A 19648-nucleotide genomic window follows, 5' to 3' on the forward strand; every position below is an offset into this window, starting at 1 on the left:
AACCCCCGTCCTCCCCTTAGCTCACCATCACCACGACCCGGACCCGGTGTGTCTACAGAGCTCGCAAGGAACGGGCCCAGAAGCGCAGAGAGCACGAGGCTGCCACGCGCATTGTCGCCTTTCTGCGGCTGACGGCCGAGCTCGGCGCCGCACGCGACGCCGCCGCTGCCGAGCTGGCCCACACGCTCGCCGAGCTGGCCGAGAGCTCGATGCCGCCCCCGCAGGTGCTCTTCCGGGCGCTGGGCGCATTTGCTTTGGCGGCAGGCGCGTCAGGCGAACGCGTGGCGCCGTACGCCCACATCCTTGCCCTCAAGGTCGTCAAGTCTATGACCCTTCCCCGACCCGAGGTCTCGCTCGCGAGCTACGCGCTCGATGACACCACGCGCGACCTGCTCTTTGCCCGCCTCGCCTGTCTCGCGCGTTGGGTGGTAGCTACGTTGCATAGTCTTGATCCGAAGTGTTCGGGTGTCCAGGCCATCCTCACCCTCGCACGGCTCTGCGAGAGCGCGCCGCTGCTCGCTGACACCTCGGCTGATTTGCGCGCGGCCTGTGGCCGCCTCGCTGCCGCTTTTGTAGCTGCGCCAGCCTTTCCGGCGCTTGTTGGCAAGTCGCTGGCAGAGCTGACTGAGCTGCACCCGGCGGGGCTTCTTGCCAGCGACGAGCTTTCGCTGGAGGCTGTGTTGGCGGCGCCAGTGACATCGCTCTACACCCCAGTGTCGGCCGTTCAACTGCCGCTCTCCATCGGGCTCGGTGTTCTCGCCTGGTCGTGGGCCTACCCACTCTCAGCGGCAGATCAAGAGGCTGGGGCCGTCCTGCTTGCCACACACGTGCTCGCGGTGCCTGCGCTGACCGCGCGGCTCCCACCGGCACTCACCAACCACATCTCGAGCCTTGTCGCCGCCGACGGTGGGGCCAAATTGGCAGTCCTAGGCTCGCCGACTTGCCGAGATGCGCTGCATGCTGCGCTGGCGCGCGCCCCGGCCTCGGCTGGTGCGCAGCATCTCGTCGCCAACTTGGCGGCTCTGCTCTCGGCCGAGACGCTGGCGGGCCTATCGGCTGATGGCCTCGGTGGCTACCTCACACTCACACACGGTCTTGTTGCCAGCGTCCGTGCCGACCTCTTCCCGACCGCCCGAACGCTCAAGCCTCTCCGCCCACGCACCCGTGGGACCAGCTCTAACTCTGATTCCGACTCTGACTCAGACAACGGCGCGGGGCCGTCCGAGCTGGCACCGATGGAGGTGATCAGCGGTAGCGAGTCGACACTGGCAGCGCTGGCGCCGGTCGATCTTCTCGACGCAGCCGTCCTCCACGCACTCCTCTCCCCAGCGCACGTCCAGGCACTCATTGAGGCCGCTGGTGCAGCCAAGACCATGTCGCAGCTGGCAGTGTGGATTGTGGCGTTTGTTCGCCTCTGGCCTGACGACCGCATCGCGCTCCTGCACACGCTCTGCTTCTCGGCGCCGCTCATCCCGCAGCTGTGGGAGCTCATCACCCACGCCACGCCGGCTGTGCCAGCGACGCTGGCTGACTACGCGGCACAGGTGTGCGGTGGCGCGGCTGTTGGCGATGCGTTCCAGCCGCTCTTCCCGCTCCTCTTGTTTCTTTGCGAGCTTGTGCACTTTGCGCTGCTGAGCGTCGACGATGAGGCTTTTGCGGACGAGCGCTTTGCGGCAACGCTGTTGTCGACTCGGCAGACACTGGAGCTTGCAGGCAGTCTCAAACTTGTCCTCTTCCATAAGCTGCTCAACTCGAGCGGGAAGCCCAGCAGTGACGCCGAGGTGGCGGCTCTCGAGGTCGGTTCCAAGGTGCTGGACGACCTTGTGCGGCGCGACTCGCGGATCCACTTTACGTCGAGCGACGGCGGATTCTGGACGGCGGACACGCTCTCTCGCGGCGCGTTTGCGGCCCAGTTTGTACAGGAGCACGCCTCAGCCGACGAAGCCGAGCCATGGGCGCGTCTGTTTCGCACAAGCGCCAGCACTAGCACTGCGCTCGACTATGTCAAACGGCCGGTCCGCGAGGTGCTGAGCAACCCACGAGTCGGCGCCACCGAGGCACTGCTGTCGGTTATGCCGTACGCAGTCTCATTTGATGACCGGGTCGTCGTTTTCCGACACCTCGTCCACGCCGACGCGATGTCACGGATTCCGCAACGGCACACGTTCTCCGTTCGACGCGACCATCTTGTGCAGGACGGCTACGACGGGTTTGCGCGGCTCGGAGATGGCGTCCGCGACGCGCTCAAGATCCAGTTTGTTGATGTCAACGGCGAGCTGGAGGCCGGAGTCGACGGCGGCGGCCTGTTCAAGGAGTTTATGAACCACCTGGTCAAGGCGGCGTTTGATCCCAACTATGGGCTCTTCTGTGAGACGCCGACCTCGCATCGGCTCTACCCGAACCCGCACTCGTCGTACTTTGCCGCCAACCACCTGGACCTGTTTTCATTCCTTGGCGCCGTTGTCGGCAAGGCGTTGTACGACGGGGTCCTTGTCGAGCTCCCGCTCGCCGACTTTTTCGTCCGCAAGATGCTGGGCTTTTCCAACCACGTCTACGACCTCGCCTCGCTCGATGCCGAGCTCCATGCTTCGCTGATGAAGCTCAAGTACCATGAGCCGGCGTCAGAAGTCGCCGACTGGGGCATCACTTTTGAGCTCACCGACGCTGTCCCGCAGCTCGAGCTCAACACTTCGATCGAGCTTGTGCCCAACGGAGCTAGTGTGGCGGTCGACGGCTCGAACCGGAGCAAGTATGTGTACCTTGTGGCGCAGTACAAGCTCAACAGCTCGATCGCGCGGCAAAGTGCGGCATTCATGGCTGGTATGGCCTCGGTCGTCCCGCAGACGTGGCTCACCATGTTTGCACCGCACGAGGTCCAGATGCTGCTCTCGGGCTCCGAGGCTGGCGTCGACGTCGCCGACTGGGCGGCCCACACCCAGTACTCGGGCGGGTACACACCGTCTTCGCCAACGGTCCTGGCCTTTTGGATGGTTGTTGCCGACATGACGCCCGAAGAGCAGTCAGACCTCCTCATGTTCGCCACCTCGTGCTCGCGGCCGCCTCTTCTCGGCTTTGGCGAGCTCCGGCCCAAGTTTTGCATTCACCGCGCAGGCACCGATACCTCGCGCCTGCCGACGGCGGCAACCTGCATGCACCTACTCAAGCTCCCCGACTACGGTGACGTCGAGCTGCTCCGCGCCAAGCTCTCGTACGCGGTCTCGACCAAGGCTGGCTTTGACCTCAGCTAAACGCCGCGCATCAGCCGACCAGCCGAGGCCACTCTGAATCCCATTGGCTCCCGACCTCACCCCACGACATGAGCGTCTGCGGATTGCCCTCGCAATCGGTCTCGTGGTAAAAGATGATCCGCAGGGGCGGGTACGCTGCAAAGGTGGCCACCAGCTCGCGCATCTCGTCGTCGAGCACGTAGTCGCACCAGGAGACATCGAGCGCGACGAGGTCCTGCCAGCCTGTGCGGAGCGACGGGCCCATGCCGGCGAGCGTAACCTGCTTGCAGCCCTGCAGCGAGATAATGCGCATGCCCTGGCACCGCTGAACAAGCGCCGCGACGCCGACATCAGTCACCTCGTTTGCCCACGAGACGTCGAGCCGGGTGCATGACGGCGCTATCGAGGCGAGCACCTCGTCGGTCACGGCGCTCATCCGCGCCAGATCGAGGACAACAAGCTCTTGCGCTGCCGCCACCAGTGCAGTCAGTGCCGGCGATGTCACCTCTTCACAGCATCGCAGTCGCAGCATGCTAAGGTGCGGACAGCCGTGCGCGAGCGCGTCGAGCGCGGCGTCGTCGACCTCGCTCCATCCGAGATCAAGTTTCTCTAGCCGCGGCGAGACCGCAGCGATGGCTGCGACACCTTCCGAACATACGCTAGTGTTGGCCAGGCCGAGTGTTGTGAGGCAACCGCCGGCGGCAGCCATCTCGTCCGCCCAAGCCACCAGCCAGGCATCGTCGATCCATGCGATAGCGCGGAGCTCGAGAGCAGTGAGATGGGCGAGGGAGCTTGAAGCGAGTGGCGAGTCCGGCAAGAGCTGGACAAACGATGACGCCAGCGAGAGCGAGGAGAGCGGAGCGTGTGTGGCGGCGACAATGGCAGACGCACCGGCGACGTCAAGATAGCGAATGCCACCGAGCGAGAGCGAGGTGAGCGCCGGGGCGCGCTGCACCAGCTTGACGATGGTGGCCACGTCACCGACAGGCTCGTCACAAACACAGTTGATGGCGTCGGTCAGTTCGAGGCCGCACAGTGAGAGGCACTCCAGCTGGCGGACGACACGGGCGATTGCACTGTCGGGCGCGCGCTCCAGCCGCGACACCAGTAGCGAGGCCAGACTTACATCGGCCGAATATCCGAGATCGAGTGCCACGAGATGGGGCGCGAGCTTGAGGAGCGCTGCCAGCTGGTCTTCGGCTAAATCCGAGCAGTAGTACAAGCGGAGCGAGCGGAGTGCCGTCAGCGGCGTGTCAGTAGCAGCAGCAGCAGCAGCAGCATGAAAGAGAGCGGGACCCAAGTCTGAGAACGAGATGTCGAGCGAGACGAGGCCTGGCGCAGCCGGCGACGCCAGAATCGCGGCTAAAACACGGCCAACACCGCCATGAGTCGCGTCAATGTTGGCGAGCGAGAGATGCGCGACGCTGCGGAGCGAGAGCAGCGCATCGGCGAGGCGCGGCGCAGCGGCCGTCGCAGGGTTCGGCGACGGCGCGCCCGAGTACATCCACGTTGTTGTGGCGGCGTGCGAAGCTGCAGTGAGTGGCGCATCAAGAAGGTGCGGCGTTATGACCAGAGACTGCAGCGGGAGCGCGGTGGCGATCACAGCCTCGAGCAGCGGCAGAGAGAGCACGCGGCGCGCGGCAGCCCACTCGACAAGACGGGCGGCGACGTCCGCGGTGAGCGCCCCGGGGACGGCCATAGCGGTAGCCATAGACCGCGAAGCTGGGCCACCCTCCCGAAAGGTGGCGGCGATGGCAGCCATAGCTGCGTCCTGGAGGCATGCCATGTGTCCGGAGGAGTGGTGAGGGGTGTGGGCAGGAGGGCTGGAGGGGTGGGCTGGAAGGAATGGAGGAAGGAATGGCTGTCGGAGGACAGGCGGCCGACACTTGCGCGACACAGCGTCGTACCCGCACCGACCACATTACACCGTACCGCACCGCACCCACACTCCGGGCTCCACCGTCTCCTCCTCTCCTCCCCCTCCCCCCCTCCCCCCTCCTCCACACATGCCCAGAGTGGTCGACAAGGCGCGCCAGGCGCACAAGCTGGCGAGCCATTACGCGGCACTGGCTGGGAAGGCAAAGACAGAGGGCGAAGAGGTGGCTGGTCAGGTGGCGGCACGCAACGCTCCGCTCCACGATGTCTTCTCCCGGCTCTCTCAAGGCACACAGGCCGTGCTCCACGTCATGATCCACTACGGGCACTCGGTCGGCGACATGGAGGCGACGCTGGCCACCTTTGCCGAACTCGTCACCACCATCCGTGGCGAGTTGGAGACCGTACTGCAGGATCTGGCGGCGACCAAGCTGGAGGACGGCCACACAGCCGGGCCTGGCCTCGCCTCGCTCTTCGACTTTGTCGACTCGGACTCGGTCTATGGCTTGCTCGGCGATCTGGACGTTCACTTTGCACACTTGCGCCGGCTGTATGTCTTTCTCAAGCAGAACCTGCGGGTGGTGCAGGGCAAGCACGTCTCGTGCGTCCGAGCCCTGGAGGATTCGTACACGCGCTGGGCCACCGAGTACCCGCGCAAGACCGGGCCCGAGATGCGGACGCTGCTGGCCGCCATGGACGCGGCTGCGGCGACGCTTGCGGCCGGCGAGCTCACCGTCAACGAGCACCTCGCCGCCGTCTCTGCGCCCGATGCCCCGCTGACCGGCGACGCCGCCAAGGCCTCGCACGCCAAGGTCTCCGAAACCGTTCTTGCCATGTACGAGGCCCACCACACGGTGCTCTCAGCCAAGGCCTCGCTTGAGCGCATTCACGCTTCACAGGCCTCGGTCTTCACTGCAGGGGTCGAGCTCGCCGCCGCCCTGGTCGACCTCGAGCCTGAGCTCGCCTCCAAAATCGCGCTGCTCGACAATCTCGAGTTTCAGTTCTCGGACGGTCTGCAGAAGCTCATCGCCACTTACTCTGAGCTGCACCATCTCACGGCATGGTACACCGCCTTTGCCGAGGCCTACGCCGAGCTCGGGACCGAGGCGCTACGAAGGCACGCTGCGCACACCCGCCTTCACGACTACATCGCCTCTGTCAACACCACCCTCGCTGCCATGGCCACCGAGGAGCGGGAAGCGCGCGCGCTATTTTTCGAGAACTACGGCCGCTTCCTTCCTTCGGCGCTCTACACCCACACCGATGAGCCGCAGTGGGGCGTGGTCCAGCTCACCGCGCCTTTGCCGAACCCCGGAGCCGCCAGCGTCACCGAGCCAAGCGATCAGATCGCCAGTGAGCCTGGCAAGGGTGGTCTTGCACTCGCGTCTGCACTCGACCCCGCCGCTGCCGCTGCGACTCTCGTTGCTGCACCAGCATTGTCCGAGTGAATAAAGTGATTTCTGCATCGTGGCGCGGCAGACGGCCGAGTGCGGGTGGAGAGAGCCACCGAGAGCCGAGTGCGGACGGGAGTCGGCGACCGGGCGACGGCGGAACGGCACATTTGTCGCTGAGACCAACATGAACGCCTTGAGCATTGCGCGCAACATGCTCCGCAAGGGGCTGCCCCGCTCGCTCAAGGAGCTGTACTACTCAGGCACGGTCAAGGGAGGACGCTTTGTGGGCAAGGACCAGTTCGGTAACGAGTACTACGAGGACCTGGAGGACTTGTATGGTAGGTACCACCGCAGCGCGAGGGCACTTGCCGCCCTGCCCACCCATGGCCTCCCCTCCACCCCCGCCTCGACCCGCAGCCACCGCCCCTCCCCCCTCCCCTCCGCTCTCTCCCCTCCGCTCTCTCCCCACGGGCGAAGCATGCCCGCCAAAGATGTCGACTCACTGCGTGTACCGAGTGTGGGTGTAGGCAAGAACCGCTACGTGCTGTACGGCAACCCGGCCGAGATGGAGGCGACAGCGGTGCCGGCCGAGTGGCACTCGTGGATGTGCCAGATGAAGGACACGCCGCCGTCGGCTGGCGCGGTTGTCGAGCGCAAGTTCTTCGAGGCCGAGCACACGCCCAACGGGACTGGCACTGCCACCTCGTACACGGCCACCAACTCGCTCGATGGCGTCAAGAACGACACCGTCGAGGTCTGGCGCAAGGACTCTCCCACCGAGATCAAGCCGCGCGAGTACCCGGCCCACTTCTGACTTGCCCCCCGAGCTCCATCGCGTCTCGTCCGCCTCGTCTGTCACCCGCCTCTATGATGGATGATCATAAAGTTGCTTCCGCTGCGGGGATCTGGCCTGTCTACATTTGTGTTCTATCTATCCCCCTTGCGGTTTGCCGCCTTGAGCTTGGCCTTTGCTGCCTTGGGCTTGGCCTGTGCCGTCTTGGGCTTGGACTTGGCTTTGCTCCGCGACTCGATGCCGCGGACCCTGCCCTTGCCCAGCGTGGCGCGCATCGCGCTCGGCACCTTGTGTTGGGTGGCGTCAAACCAGACGGTGCGTGCAGCCTTGTCACGTACGCTCTCCAGCTTACCGTAGGCCGTCAGCCACGCAGCAAACGCGCCTTCTTTCGCCTTGGCCGGCTCGTACGCCTCGGCAAGCTGCATGACCTCGTGCGGGATAGAGGCGACGAGCTTGAGCATCTGCCCGCCCTGCGGCAGCTCCAGCGCTTCGTCGAGGGTGATGAACGGCGAGAGACCGGCGCGGTGCATGATCTCGGCGCGCAAGTAGTTGCCGATGCCGTTAAAGTACCGCTGGTTGAGCAGCGCGTCGCAGAGCATCTTGCCAAATGCTGCGGTCCCGCGGCCGCGCTCTATGTTCGCCGCAAAGGCGGCGGGCTCGCGAAGCGGATCAGGCCCGCGCCCGGCGGTCCATGTGGCCTTGGCCTCACCGGCGGCGTGGCACCGCCACCGCGACAGCCGGCGCATATCCTCGAACACCAGGACCGAGCCATCGTCCCCCTCGAAACGCAGGTGCGCATGGCGCGGCATCTCCTCGCCCGGCTCAACAACCTTCCACGTCCCGGTCATGCCCATGCCGACCACCAGCACCAGACCATCCTTGCCGGATGCGGCGGCCAGTGCGGCAATCAGCTCGTCGCGCACACCCGCAGCGGCCAGCGCAGCCGTCGACGGTGCCGGCCCCAGCTCCGCCTCGGCTGCCGCCGTCGCCGCCACTACCTTGCCTAGCAGCGAGCGCGTCGGTGCGGCAGCAAGCAGCAGTTCCTTGCCGCGTGAGACAGCGGCTACGACGCAGCCGGACGCCGTGCCCGGCCGCAGCGGCAAGAGCGGCGCAGGCGACTTGTGGACCGGCGACTTGGTCAGCGCCACCACTCGGGTCCGCACCGCCCACCGGTTGATGGTCTGCGACATGGCGTAGATCTCGGCATGCTCCGGCATGGCTCGGTGCGGCGACTCGTATCCCTCTTGCGGCGACTCGTGCCTACGACAGATGCTGGACACGATGGCTGTTCTCAGCCTTTGCCACTGGTGGAGCAAAGCTGCTGGCAGCCGAGTCGGCGGACCTGTTGCTCTCGTCGTTCCGGCTCAAGTGCGGGCATAGATGCTCCGCCTTCCGCGGACGATGGTCACTCTGCACCGGCTACCCGGCGCCGACATGGGATAACTATTCGCTGGCGGTGTGCTTGCGGACAAGCGACCCGTCGGCTGATGTGGCGGCCTTTGGCTACGATTCGCGGGCAGGCGTGCTCACCCAGCCCGCGCTGTGGTGGCGATCGACGGTCTGGTGCTGGTGGCGGCGGCGGCCGATGTTGCGGCCGTGCTGCCAGACTACCGCATCTTCATTGTCCCTGCTGGTAGTGACCAGCGACATGAGCTGGTTCAACCCGATCCTGATGCGGCCTCCCGACGCCCAGCCGCATGGCAGCCCCATGGCCGGCCACAACCTTCGCCTAGTTCCGGCTCGACATCATGGAGGACGTCACCGAGTCCCTCGCCCAGCACAGCGGTTGAGAGGGCTCACGGCGCGAGACCACGGAGGGTTACATGCAGCGCCTCGGTCGGCATCCATGTGTAGGCGTCCGGCATGGCGGCGTCGACCTCGTCGCGGAACGCGTCGATGATGGCCAGCAGGACGCTGACGGCATCGGGCGGGCCCATGGCCGCCACATCGGCCACCAGCGTGGCACCTACCGCCGAGCCGGTGTAGTGACTCGCCCGGTTGCCAGCTCGGCTAGCGTTGTCCAGGTACTCGGCGGCCGGCGCCGTCGCCTCGGCCACCACGCTTGCCACATGCGCCGCGTGCGCCTCGTCGCTGCACACCATCATAGCATCGGTGCCGTCGGCAGCTTCACCACGCCCCAGCGGCATCCGAAGGCTCGCCAGCCGGGCCTCGGGGGCCAGCGCCCGGTTGCCGTACGTCACCGCCGCCAGCTCGGTCACCTCGAGCTTGAGCTCGGCTAGCGCCTCTGCGGCAGCCGCACCGGCCTCAGTCAGCGCCTCCAGCTGGGCCTCACTCAGTGTCGCATCGTCAGCCAGCGCCGCCAGTGTCGTCTTGGGCCAGCTCGAGCCCGGCGACTCGCGTGGTAGGCCTGGGACAGCGTCGCTCAGGCGCTCCTTGAGCCCCAGTGCCGCGTCCGGGAACGGCGCATACGCAAGGACGAGCACGCCCGACCACGCCACAATGATGTGCTGAGGGGAGAGGACAAACGCTGGCGTCGCCTCGGCTAGCTCGACAAGCACACCGCTTCCAGCCATCGCGCCGTAGCGTGTAGTGTGGCACCTTGACGGTTCAATACATCCCATCCCTCCGTCCAACTCTACCAGAATTGGTCGCACGATGTTCGTCGCCAAATTTGTTTGTTCCCGTGCCACTAATCTCCACTTCTCCTTCACCGCTTTTTCACCACCTCTCCCGCCCCCCCGCCCCCCACCCCCCCACCCCCTACCCCCACCCCCGTCCCTCTCCCTCGCTTCCTCCCTTCTCCCCTTACCCTCCACTGCCCCCCACCCGTGACCCTCCTTCCTTCGTCAACCTCCTCCTCTTTCTCCCCTTTCTCCCCTTTCTCCCAACCCATGTCGCGTGTCTTGGCCTGTTTGGCGTCATTGGCGTTGCTGGTTGCCACTGTTCGGCTGGCAGCCGCCGCCACGTGCTTCGACCTTCCGCCCGTCCTGCAGAACGACCCTGTGCAGAACGAGGCTGCAACAACGCCGTCGGTCGCTGCCATGTCATGGACGCCCAACTTGGTTGCTGGTGGGTGCAATGAGGCGTTGGAGGGCTACATCATTGACCTGGTGTTGCCCTCGCCTATGTCTCCTCTCGCTGCGCTGACCTCCTCGGCTCTCAACAGCTACACTATCACTGAGCTGGACCCTGGCCAGACTGCAGCCGGCTTCTTTCGGCCGTACGGCCAGTGGCCGTCAGACCAGGATGAAGGCAGCGACTTTGACCGCTTTTCTCGGTGCGGAGTTCTTGTCTCGCCGGATCGTACTACGACACAGGAACAACATCGTGCCTGCCGTGTGATGGCGATACCTATCGGGACAACTCTCAGTTTGGCACGCCATGTGTGGCATGTCCGCATGTTGGGAGCGGCGCCACGACGTCAGGCTCTGGAGCAGACGAGCTCGACGACTGCATGTGCCCAGCCGGCTTTGGCCGAACCACGCCCACCGAACCGTGCGTCCAGTGCGCCGCCGGCACCTACCGCAGCGGCTTTGGTAATGAGATCTGCACCGAGTGCCCGGCCGGCACCGACTCTCCTGCTGGCGCCACCTCGCTCGCGCAGTGCGTCTGTCCTGCCGGTGATTACCTCGACGACCCTGGACCACCGAGCAAGATCTGCACCGCCTGTCCGATCGGGACATGGAAGGCTGCGCTGTCGGACGCAACGTCGTGCAACGAGTGCGATCTTGTGACAGAGACAACTGTCGGCAACAGTTCGACGTCTGCAGCTGCCTGCGTGTGCAAGGATGGCTATTTTCGCAACGCCACCTCGGGCGAGTGTGAGCTCTGTCCGCTTGGCAGCTACTCGGACTCGCTCAATGCCGGAAGCTGCACGGCGTGTCCAGAAGGCTTTACCACGCTTGACGAGGGCGCAACCTCGGCTGCTGCGTGTGCGGTGTGTGCGCCTGGGCGGTTTGGTGCCGACTGCAGCGGCCTGTGTGCATGCGCCGACGGGACCCTGTGCATCGACGGCTTGACAGGTTCCGGCAACTGTACCTGCTCGTCCGGCTCGGGACTCTCGGGACCTAGTTGCGACCAATGCGAGGTTACTACCTACTACGGCCCGCACTGCAACATGACGGTCGAGTGCTTCTTTGGCCTGCCCTCGTTTGGCTTTTTGGGCACCGGCACATGCGTGGCGTGCCACGCCGACCGCTACGACCACTCGGCTGACAATCGATGCACGACCTGCGCGCCGAACAACTCTGGGGTCGACTGTCGGACGTGTCTCGCCGGCTCGGGCGTGAATCCGGCCGACGTCGGCGGTTTGTGCACGCCGTGCTCGCCCGGGCGGTTCAACCCAAGCGCACGCATGGGCGCGCCATGCCAGCAGTGCGCGCCGGGCTCGTTCTCAACTCAGCCACGTGCAACAGGGTGCGAGCTTTGCGCCCGCGGCGAGTACCAGCCGTCGCCTGGTGCGGTGGGATGCCTGCCGTGCGGCCTCGGAATGACGACGGGAGCCGCCGGTGCGGCAGATATCTTTGCGTGCAGCCCGTGCCCGGAGAACACGTTCAAGGACGTGGTCGGCGCCGGTGTCTGCCTCCAGTGTCCGGGCAACCAGACGACGGACGGCGAGACCGGCGCAAGCGTGCCCACCGCCTGCGGGTGCCCGCCCGGCGAGGGTGGCGGCGAGCTTGCCGGCGTTCCGACGTGTCTCCCGTGCACACCCGGATATGTCTCGCAGTCGCACGGGACTCAGCCGTGCACGATCTGCCCGCGTGGTACTACGTGGGCGTCGGCGTCGGCCGGATGCCTCCCGTGTCCGTTTGGTGGCTACTGCACCGGCGGCGCGGCGCGCCCTGTTCCGGACAACGGGTTCCATCCTGTGCCTGGTCTCCCGCTATCGGCGGCGGTCTTTGAGCCGTGCACACCGGCCCGTGTTTGCCTCCGCGGCGGGCTCTGCCGGGACGGCCACGGCGGTACACGGTGTGCGTTCTGCCTCGACGGCTGGGTCAAGAATCCGCAAACAGGCGTGTGCGAAAAGTGCCCGTCGTCGATTCCGTACATCTTTGTCGGCATTGCGCTCCTTGGCGGCATTCTCTGCCTGCTCCTGGTCAAGCTTGCCCGGAAGAACACGGCGTTCTTTACCGCGGCCTCGGTCGGGTTCAACTACTTGCAACTCATTGCCATTCTCTCGTCGTTCAACATCAAGTGGCCAAGCTGGACGCAGCGATTCTTTGAGGTGCTCTCGGCGGCCAACATTGACCTGCAGCTGTTCAAGCCCGAGTGTCTGGTCTCCAACTCGTCGGAAGCGTACACCACCATTTGGATCATCAAGCTCTGCGCGCCGTGGTTTTTGCTTTCTTTGTTCCTCATCGGCTTTGGAGCATACAAGCTGTACGCGCAACTCCGGGGCGTGGCGCCGATTGTGCAGGCGTCGATGAAGTACGCGTTCACCAACGCGGCGGTCATGGCCATGTTTGTCATGTACCTGCTGGTGACCAACACCGCGTTGGAGATCTTCCCTTGCACCAAGCAGGTCGATGGCAAGCACACGATGAACCGCGAGCCATCGATTCGGTGTTACGAGGGCAGGTGGAACAAGCTCCTTGCCGGCTCGCTCGTCACCATGATCATGTTCTCGCTCTTTATGCCGGCAGCTGTTGCGTTTGTCCTCTACCGGCGGCGGTTCAACCTGTGGAAGCGAAAGAACCTCTCGCGGTTCGGCCTCCTCTACCTCCGCTACCGGCCGCAGTTTTACTTTTTCGAGATTGCTGTCCTCTGCCGCAAGTTTGGCGTCGTCTTTGGCAAAGTGGTGTTTTCGTTCTCGGTGGTGGGCCAGGTGGTGACCGCCATGTTGGTCGTTTCTGCCTCGCTGATTCTTCAGCTCAAGAGCCACCCGTACGCCACGATGCGGATCAACCGGCTGGAAGTGCTCATGCTCTCGTGCGCCACGCTTGTTCTCACGGTGGCGTTTGGCTACGCGCTCGCCGATGGCGACCTGTCGACGGCGACGGCGACGTTGCTTGGCGTCGTTCTTATTGTAGTTGTCTGCGCCACGGTCTTGGTCATTGTCATCTGCATCATCCTCGAGATCCGCAAGACGTACCGGCTCATTCAGCATGGGCTCGTCGGGCGGTACGTGGTCGATCGGCTAGATGTATGGCAGCCGTTCTTTGATGCCGAGCTGCACTTGCTCTCGCACACACAGAAGCCGGACGAAGGTGGCTCGCAGGTTGCGGGCTCGTCGATTGTGATGACGTTTGCGTCGGAAAAGCCGGTCCAGCTGGTGTGCGAGATCTTCCTCGAGTCTGTAATTACTCGGCGCACAGATGCGTCCAAGGACCGCTTGGCGGCCGACCTGTCGCCGCTGTGGCAGCCCAAGGCACAGCGCGTCGACGTCTCGGCCGACCTTCGGCTGCACACAGTGGTAATGCGTGCGCCGCGGCCCGGGCACTATGTGGCGACATTTGCCGTGGTCGACTGCAGCGATGGCGTTGACGCCAGAGCGCGCCGGGTGTCGAACACGGACATGGAGCGACAGTCGCGCTGGCACAAATGGTGGTCATCGTTTGTGGCGTTTGTGGACGGGTCGGTGACCGACCAGGCACACGCACCGTCGATGGTGCGGGCTATGATGATCGACGGCGCCGAGCGGGTGATCCGGTTCCGGGTCACTGCATCGCCAGAGTGGGAGGCAACCGATGCTATGGTCGGGTCGAAGGTTGACCTCTCGCGCGGCGGCTCGTCGGGCGAGCTTGTCTCGGAGCAGCCGTGGGTCGAGGCCAGCGAGATGCATTCGATCACGACGATGGACGAAGCACAGCTCGACGCCCAGTTTGGCGGCCAGCTCGAGACGTTTGCATGAGTGCGTCACAGGCTGATGTGACTATTAAACCATTTCGGTGTTGCTCGGCAATCGTGGGACGCTGTGGCTGTGTGCGTGTGTGTGTGTGTGTCCACTCTGCACCGTCCAAGACATTTTCGTTCCATTCATTCTGCTGTGACGACGACGGGCGGCTCGGGCGGCGCCTCGTGGTCCTTGTCGTGGTGGTGGTCGGCGTCGATGAAAAGCAGCGGGAACATACCGATGGCGCATCCGATGACGATGCCGACCATGGATGCTAGCATTTGTGTGGTGCGGGTGACGCGGAGGCGGAGCTGGGCAACCGAGAGGTGCGGGTCCTTGAGGCCCATCGAGTAGGCGACCGACTCGATGAAGCCGCCTGAGGCGATGCCCGAGACATCGGCAACCATGTTGCCGAGGGCAGCCGAGGCGAGGGTGGAGATGCCGAGCGACTGGCCGATGGTGAGGTCAACAACTTCGCCCAGCGTGATCATCAGTGAGTTGTCGACAATGCCAAAGCCGACAAACGGAATGGAAGAGCGAAGCGCATGCTGGATGAGCTGCTGGCGGGTGGGCGGTGGGACCGAGGCGTCGCGCGAGGCTGCGCCGCCAGCCGCCGGCTTGGATCCCATGCCGTCGCGTGGGAGAAACTTGCCGCGCGCCTCCCACCAGACTAGGAACTCGTCGCGGCTGATCGAGGCCGACGCGTTGACGTCGGCCTTGTTGAACTCGCGGACAGCCTGCGAGAGAGCCTCGGGCGCCGCGCCGGCGTTGAGCTCCGAGTAGAGCGCCTTAGTCAGGCGCGAGAGCACGGCCGGTGACAACGAGGCAACCAGCGTCGACATGAGCTCCGGATGCGCCTCCAGCTCGCGGGCAACCCGGGCCATCTCGTCGCGCGAGCCCGCGCTCTGTCCGCCAACAGCTGCCGTGCTTGCGCGTCGTCGGGCAGCCGAGGGGCAAGACACGGCGCCGGCGCGGACGAGGGCGAGGGTGCTCCGCAGGCCCGTTGCCCACCGTATGCCAAGCATTGCGGGTGTGGTGAGCGAGTGAGAGAGAGAAGGGGTGGTGGTTCGTGGAGGCTGCAGTGGTGGCAGCCGCAGCAGGGGTGGCTGGTTGGCTGGCTTGTCTCGTGAGGTGGCTTTGACCGTGTGGGACGAGGACAAAGGGTACACGTCTCACGCGGACCATGACTGCGAGTTACGGGTCGTTTGAGCTGCAGGGAGTGCGCTTCTGTATGTTTGTTGGGAAGGAGGAGAGGGTGTGGGGTTGTTTGGGGAGGTTGTTGGGAGGGGAGGTTGTTGGGAGGGGAGGGGGGGGAGGGGGAGGGGGGTCAAGGGTTGTGATCACGATCAGGAACGACAGGGTAGCGGTTGCGGGGAGGGACGGGGGGACGGGGAGGGGAGGAGGAGTTGCCGGGAGGAGAGGAGGAGTGGAGGTGGAGTGCAACGGTAGAAGTAGGCTCCCAGGTGTGGCTGTGGTGTGATGCGGGAGGTGGGGGGAGCAAGGCGAGGGTGCGGGTAGTCCGAAAAAGGTCGTCATCTGGTGCCGTGTAGTCAGCATTCTACTGGTGGTGCAGGGCGGGGGTGGGGTGCTGGGGTGGGGAGATAGGGGCATTGCGGCATAGCGAGAGACTCACTAGAGCTTTGTACGTGTGCGTGGTTGTGCCTGCTTGCTTGTGGTGTGTGATAGTTGTGGGCGATGTTCTGGTGGCGCGTGCGTCGGATGACGGGTCGACACTGCCGTACCTGGGCAAGCTCGTGGCCATCGAGCTCGACGAGACCGGGTCTGTGGCGCTGGACATGCGGTGGTACTACCGGCCAGAGGAGACGCAAGAGGGGCGGCAGTTCCACCACGGCAAAAAGGAGGTTTTCTCGTCGAACCACTACGACCGGGTGTACGTAGAGTCGATCGAGTGCAAGGCGCTGGTTCTTGGCCTTGATCACTACCACGAGCTGCACCAGCGGCTGGCGGCACACTCGCGCGAGCTGGTGCAGGAGGGCGTGTCTGCGGACCATGTGTACTTTTGCAGACAACACTACCGAACGGATACCAACACCTTTGCGCCTGCACTCGACGTGTACTGCTCGTGCAAGCGGCCGTGTAACCCGGACAAGCTGATGATTGCTTGCGACGCGTGTGACGACTGGATCCATGGCGAGTGCGCCGGCCTTGACGACAAGGGTATTGCGGCGCTTGACAACTATGTGTGCGACGCGTGCAAGAGCAAGAAAGCCAATGCTAGCTAGGTGCTGGCAGCATAAACAGGTTTGGAACTTCACTCGTTGTCGTCGTTGTCGTCGTCGCTGTCATTGCCGGCGAGTGAGCAGCAGAACGCACCGCGCGGGCCGATGAACCGCAGCACGACCGGGAGAAGGACAAGACCATGGAGGAGGGCGAGGCAGAGGAGGCCAAAGTACATGTTGAAAAAGTGCGGAAAATGGCCGACTTGGAGAGCGCGAGTGGGAGGATGCCGATGATGGACGAGACAGCGCCAAAGAAGACCGACTTGCCGATGTGAGTGAGGGCAAACGTGGTCCGCTGCAGCCGGTCGACGTTACCTGGGAGGACCATGAAGGCGTGACCAACATGGGCCGAGTAGTCGACGGCAGCGCCGATGGAGACGACAAGATTGATGAGCGAGACTGAGTTGACCTGGATGTCGGCAATGTACATGACGGCAAAGAGACCGATGTCGACGAGGCCGACCATGACAAGGACGACGGCGGCGGTGATCGGGTGCTTGACCATGATCGGGAGGACAATGGCGACGGCGACGGCGGCGAGAATGAGGTTGAGGACGACGCCTGGCACCACAACCTCGTACTGCTCGGTAAAGATGTGTCGCGGGTGGTACGGCAGGATGCCGAGGCTGGCGTCGTCGCAGGCGCGGCGCATGGCGCGCATCGACGCCTTGTCGTCGGCAGTGTCAAAAACGGAGCGTGCCGTGAGCGCAAAGCGGAAAGAGTGGAGCGATGCGTTGTTGGTGGTGAGCAGGATGTCGCGCTCCAGCGAGTTGGTGTCCACAAAGTCGGCGAGCGCGGCGTAGAATGCGCCTTGCGGGATAGGAATGCCCGTTGCCGGATCGAGCGAGCCCGAGTACAGCGGCGACGATGCAGCAAAGGCCTCAAATCGTGGCATCCACGAGCCGTAGTCGCCGAGGATCCATGGCGACGCAAGGAGGCTCGCGCGGAGCGCCATCAGTTGGCGCCACACGCTCGGATCATGCCAAGGGCGCGGCTCGGTGGCGTAGAACTCGACGCGGAAGCCATCAGCGAAAAAGGCCTCATCGGCGTCAAACGCCTCGAGCATGTACGAGCCGTCGGGCACAAGGAGCCGAAAGTCGAGTCCTTCCTTGACTTGGGTGGCGGCAAAGACTGAGAAGATGAACCAGCCGAGGAAGATGAGCAAAATTGCGACGCCGATAGTACGCGAGGTGATAGCCGGCGTGTACACGCGGTCCATAAACTTGGAGATGAGGCCCGGATCGTCGGCGGCAGACGAGTCGTCAGATGCATGGTCAAACTCAGCCTTGTCGGTGGCCGGGAGAGAAGGAAGCGGCGATAGGCCTGTCGCGGGCGGGTTCAGCGGCGAGATGCCCGACGAGGCCGAGGCCGAGGAAGATGAGGTAGACGATGCAGCCGGCGAGTCGTCCGAGCTGCTCACTGGCGGGCTCGACTCTTGTTGTTGTTTGCCGGCGCTCGACGACGAGGAGGACGGCGGACGCGGCAAGGACGACGACGACGACGACGAAGATGGCGACGACGATGACGACGAGGACGACGACGAGGTCGACTCTTGCTGCTCTGAGAGCGCGAGCGAGTGCATACCAATGCCTGGGTCGCCATGAGCAGCGAGCTCGTCCACGGGATCGTTGTAACCGTCGTGAGCGACTTGAGCCGACGGAGTCCGGGCGCACGGGCACCAGTCCCAGCGGCCTGCGTCGATGCGCCGCTCGTCGAGAGCAATGCAGGCGACGAAAAAGGTGATCTGCAGGACCCAGTCAAAGGCAATGGCGACGCAGGCGTAGGAGCAAAAGATGGAGATGGCCGGGATGGGTGAGATGGAGCCGAGGGCAAAGGCAAGGAGGTCGGTGAGCGAGGTGGTGGTGATGGTGATGCCTGCTGTGCGAAGGGCGCGGGCGACGCGCTCGGTGGGCGAGAGGCGGATGCCGCGGACTTGGGCGGCACGGCGCACATCGTCGACCGCACCGACAAGAATAAAGGCGTCATCGACGCCAATGCCGGCAAGGAGGAAGATGAGCATGTTGTTGATGGTGGCGTACTTGATGCCGAGTAGGAGGCAGGCACCAAAGCCCGAGACCATCGAGAGGATGACGTTGAAGACGGCGGCGAGGCCGAGCAGGCCGCGCGAGCGGATCTTAGACAGCTTGCCAAGCGCCAAAAGAGTAAACGCAATCATGAGGAAGATGCCGACGGCAACGAGGACGATGTCACCCGAGACGGCGGACTCGACCTCAAACGAGACCGAGCGGTCGGTTCTACGGGTGACAACAAAGTCGAGGCCAGCCGGAGTCGGCGCGTTGATAAAGGTCTTGAACGTGGCATCGGGCGTCGACTCGTAAACGGCATAAGTGATCTTGAGTGCGCGGGCCGAGAGGATGGTGCCATTGGCGGCGCGGACGACGCCGCCGAGGAGGGTGCTCAGCGCCGGTGCGCCGCCGAGGCTCTGCTCGATGGAGGTGAGCCGGGCGAGCCGGGCCGGCTCGCTGAGGGCCAGCAGCGCATCATACGCCGACGGCAACGGAGAGCCAAACAACGATCCGACCGAGATGGCATCGCAGGGCGCCGAGGGCGACGCCCGCGAGCACGTGGCCTGGAACGAGCCCGACTCGTAGGTGGCGGTGTAGAGCCGCCGGACAGCCTGCAGCCGGGCGGTAGTCAGAATCGATTGACCGGCAGGAACATACAACAAGTACATCATGCGCTCCGGCTGGCGATAGTTGGCCTCAATGTACGCCTTGATGTCCTGTGCCCGCGAGTCGGGCGGCGCGTACAGCTTGGCGCCGTCCGACTCAAACTCGAATGAGGTGATCCACCCCACGATGAAGATGCCGAAGAAGATGACGGCTGCAGCGAGCGTAGCGCACGGCCGAGTCGCCACACGCCGACCGAGACCATAGAAGCCAGCAGCGAGCTTGCGCTCTACCGCTCGGGTGAACCGGAAGAACATGGGAGGTGACAAAGCAAGTCGAGGGTGTTAGGCCTCAGACAGTGACTGCTGACGAGACCAAAGCCGACGCGGTTTTGTGCAGAAATTGGTGCGGGACTTCTTTTCCCGTGGCGTCGGCATATTGGATGGGGGTGACACATCAAGTCGACCTGTAAAGGCTGCAGTGAGGAGCCGAGGAGTGTGTATAGGCAAGCAAAAGGTCCGCTTTCTAACGCCATGGGTGGTGGGCTCAGATCTGGAGTATGCCGTACAGGAGCAAGCCCCGCAGGTAAAAGCCTCTCTCCAGGCTGCCGCGTCAGCCTCGTTCACTCGCACGCGCACCGGGCCGCGACTCGCTTTCGTCCGGCAAGCGACGGCTGGCCACCCGCAGTCTGATCAC

At 64.4% G+C, this 19648-nt stretch overlaps 8 protein-coding genes across 8 annotated transcripts in view; 4 read left to right on the forward strand and 4 right to left on the reverse strand.

Annotated features, from left to right (window-relative positions):
- The window catches only part of AMSG_06384 (E3 ubiquitin-protein ligase UPL6), a 3666-nt gene extending 296 nt beyond the window's left edge, over nucleotides 1–3370 (forward strand). Inside the window, exon 2 of the mRNA XM_013901608.1 lies at nucleotides 59–3370. Coding sequence (XP_013757062.1) covers nucleotides 59–3248 — 3190 coding nt within the window. The 3' untranslated portion in view covers nucleotides 3249–3370. The remainder of the gene's footprint in view (nucleotides 1–58) is intronic.
- AMSG_06385 (uncharacterized protein) lies at nucleotides 3305–5013 on the reverse strand (the record flags this gene model as incomplete). The annotated part of the gene is made up of 2 exons (XM_013901609.1): nucleotides 3305–3383; nucleotides 3437–5013. The coding sequence occupies 2 exons, from the start codon at nucleotides 5011–5013 to the stop codon at nucleotides 3305–3307; spliced, it is 1656 nt and encodes a 551-aa protein (XP_013757063.1).
- A 220-nt stretch (nucleotides 5014–5233) lies between these two features.
- On the forward strand, nucleotides 5234–7360 carry AMSG_11975 (uncharacterized protein; the record flags this gene model as incomplete). Its single annotated transcript, XM_013901678.1, has 3 exons — nucleotides 5234–6540; nucleotides 6614–6834; nucleotides 7024–7360. 3 exons carry the CDS (start codon nucleotides 5234–5236, stop codon nucleotides 7308–7310), a joined length of 1815 nt encoding a protein of 604 aa, XP_013757132.1. The 3' UTR covers nucleotides 7311–7360.
- Nucleotides 7361–7423: 63 nt separating this feature from the next.
- Nucleotides 7424–8506, reverse strand: AMSG_06388 (NEIL1 protein; the record flags this gene model as incomplete). Its single annotated transcript, XM_013901610.1, has 1 exon — nucleotides 7424–8506. The coding sequence occupies one exon, from the start codon at nucleotides 8504–8506 to the stop codon at nucleotides 7424–7426; it is 1083 nt and encodes a 360-aa protein (XP_013757064.1).
- A 1635-nt stretch (nucleotides 8507–10141) lies between these two features.
- On the forward strand, nucleotides 10142–14146 carry AMSG_06390 (uncharacterized protein; the record flags this gene model as incomplete). The annotated part of the gene is made up of 2 exons (XM_013901611.1): nucleotides 10142–10553; nucleotides 10676–14146. The coding sequence occupies 2 exons, from the start codon at nucleotides 10142–10144 to the stop codon at nucleotides 14098–14100; spliced, it is 3837 nt and encodes a 1278-aa protein (XP_013757065.1). The 3' UTR covers nucleotides 14101–14146.
- Nucleotides 14147–14225: 79 nt separating this feature from the next.
- AMSG_06391 (CR042 protein) lies at nucleotides 14226–15107 on the reverse strand (the record flags this gene model as incomplete). Its single annotated transcript, XM_013901612.1, has 1 exon — nucleotides 14226–15107. The coding sequence occupies one exon, from the start codon at nucleotides 15105–15107 to the stop codon at nucleotides 14226–14228; it is 882 nt and encodes a 293-aa protein (XP_013757066.1).
- A 146-nt stretch (nucleotides 15108–15253) lies between these two features.
- Nucleotides 15254–16357, forward strand: AMSG_06392 (BAH-PHD domain-containing protein). The gene is made up of 2 exons (XM_013901613.1): nucleotides 15254–15311; nucleotides 15769–16357. The coding sequence occupies exons 1-2, from the start codon at nucleotides 15266–15268 to the stop codon at nucleotides 16323–16325; spliced, it is 603 nt and encodes a 200-aa protein (XP_013757067.1). The 5' UTR covers nucleotides 15254–15265; the 3' UTR covers nucleotides 16326–16357.
- AMSG_06393 (uncharacterized protein) lies at nucleotides 16355–19284 on the reverse strand (the record flags this gene model as incomplete). Its single annotated transcript, XM_013901614.1, has 2 exons — nucleotides 16526–19284; nucleotides 16355–16382 (listed from the first exon to the last, which is right to left on the reverse strand). The coding sequence occupies exons 1-2, from the start codon at nucleotides 19267–19269 to the stop codon at nucleotides 16355–16357; spliced, it is 2772 nt and encodes a 923-aa protein (XP_013757068.1). The 5' UTR covers nucleotides 19270–19284.
- Between the last annotated feature and the right edge of the window lie 364 nt (nucleotides 19285–19648).

Source organism: Thecamonas trahens, assembly GCF_000142905.1.
Source record: "Thecamonas trahens ATCC 50062 unplaced genomic scaffold supercont1.28, whole genome shotgun sequence".
Classification (NCBI taxonomy): Eukaryota; order Apusomonadida; family Apusomonadidae; genus Thecamonas; species Thecamonas trahens.

Bases quoted from the DNA above. Each gene is read 5' to 3' on its own strand.
- AMSG_06392 (XM_013901613.1), top strand. From the start codon at position 15,266: ATGACTGCGAGTTACGGGTCGTTTGAGCTGCAGGGAGTGCGCTTCT. The intron at 15,312-15,768 runs GTATGTTTGTTG...GGTGTGTGATAG, and splicing joins GCTGCAGGGAGTGCGCTTCT to TTGTGGGCGATGTTCTGGTG.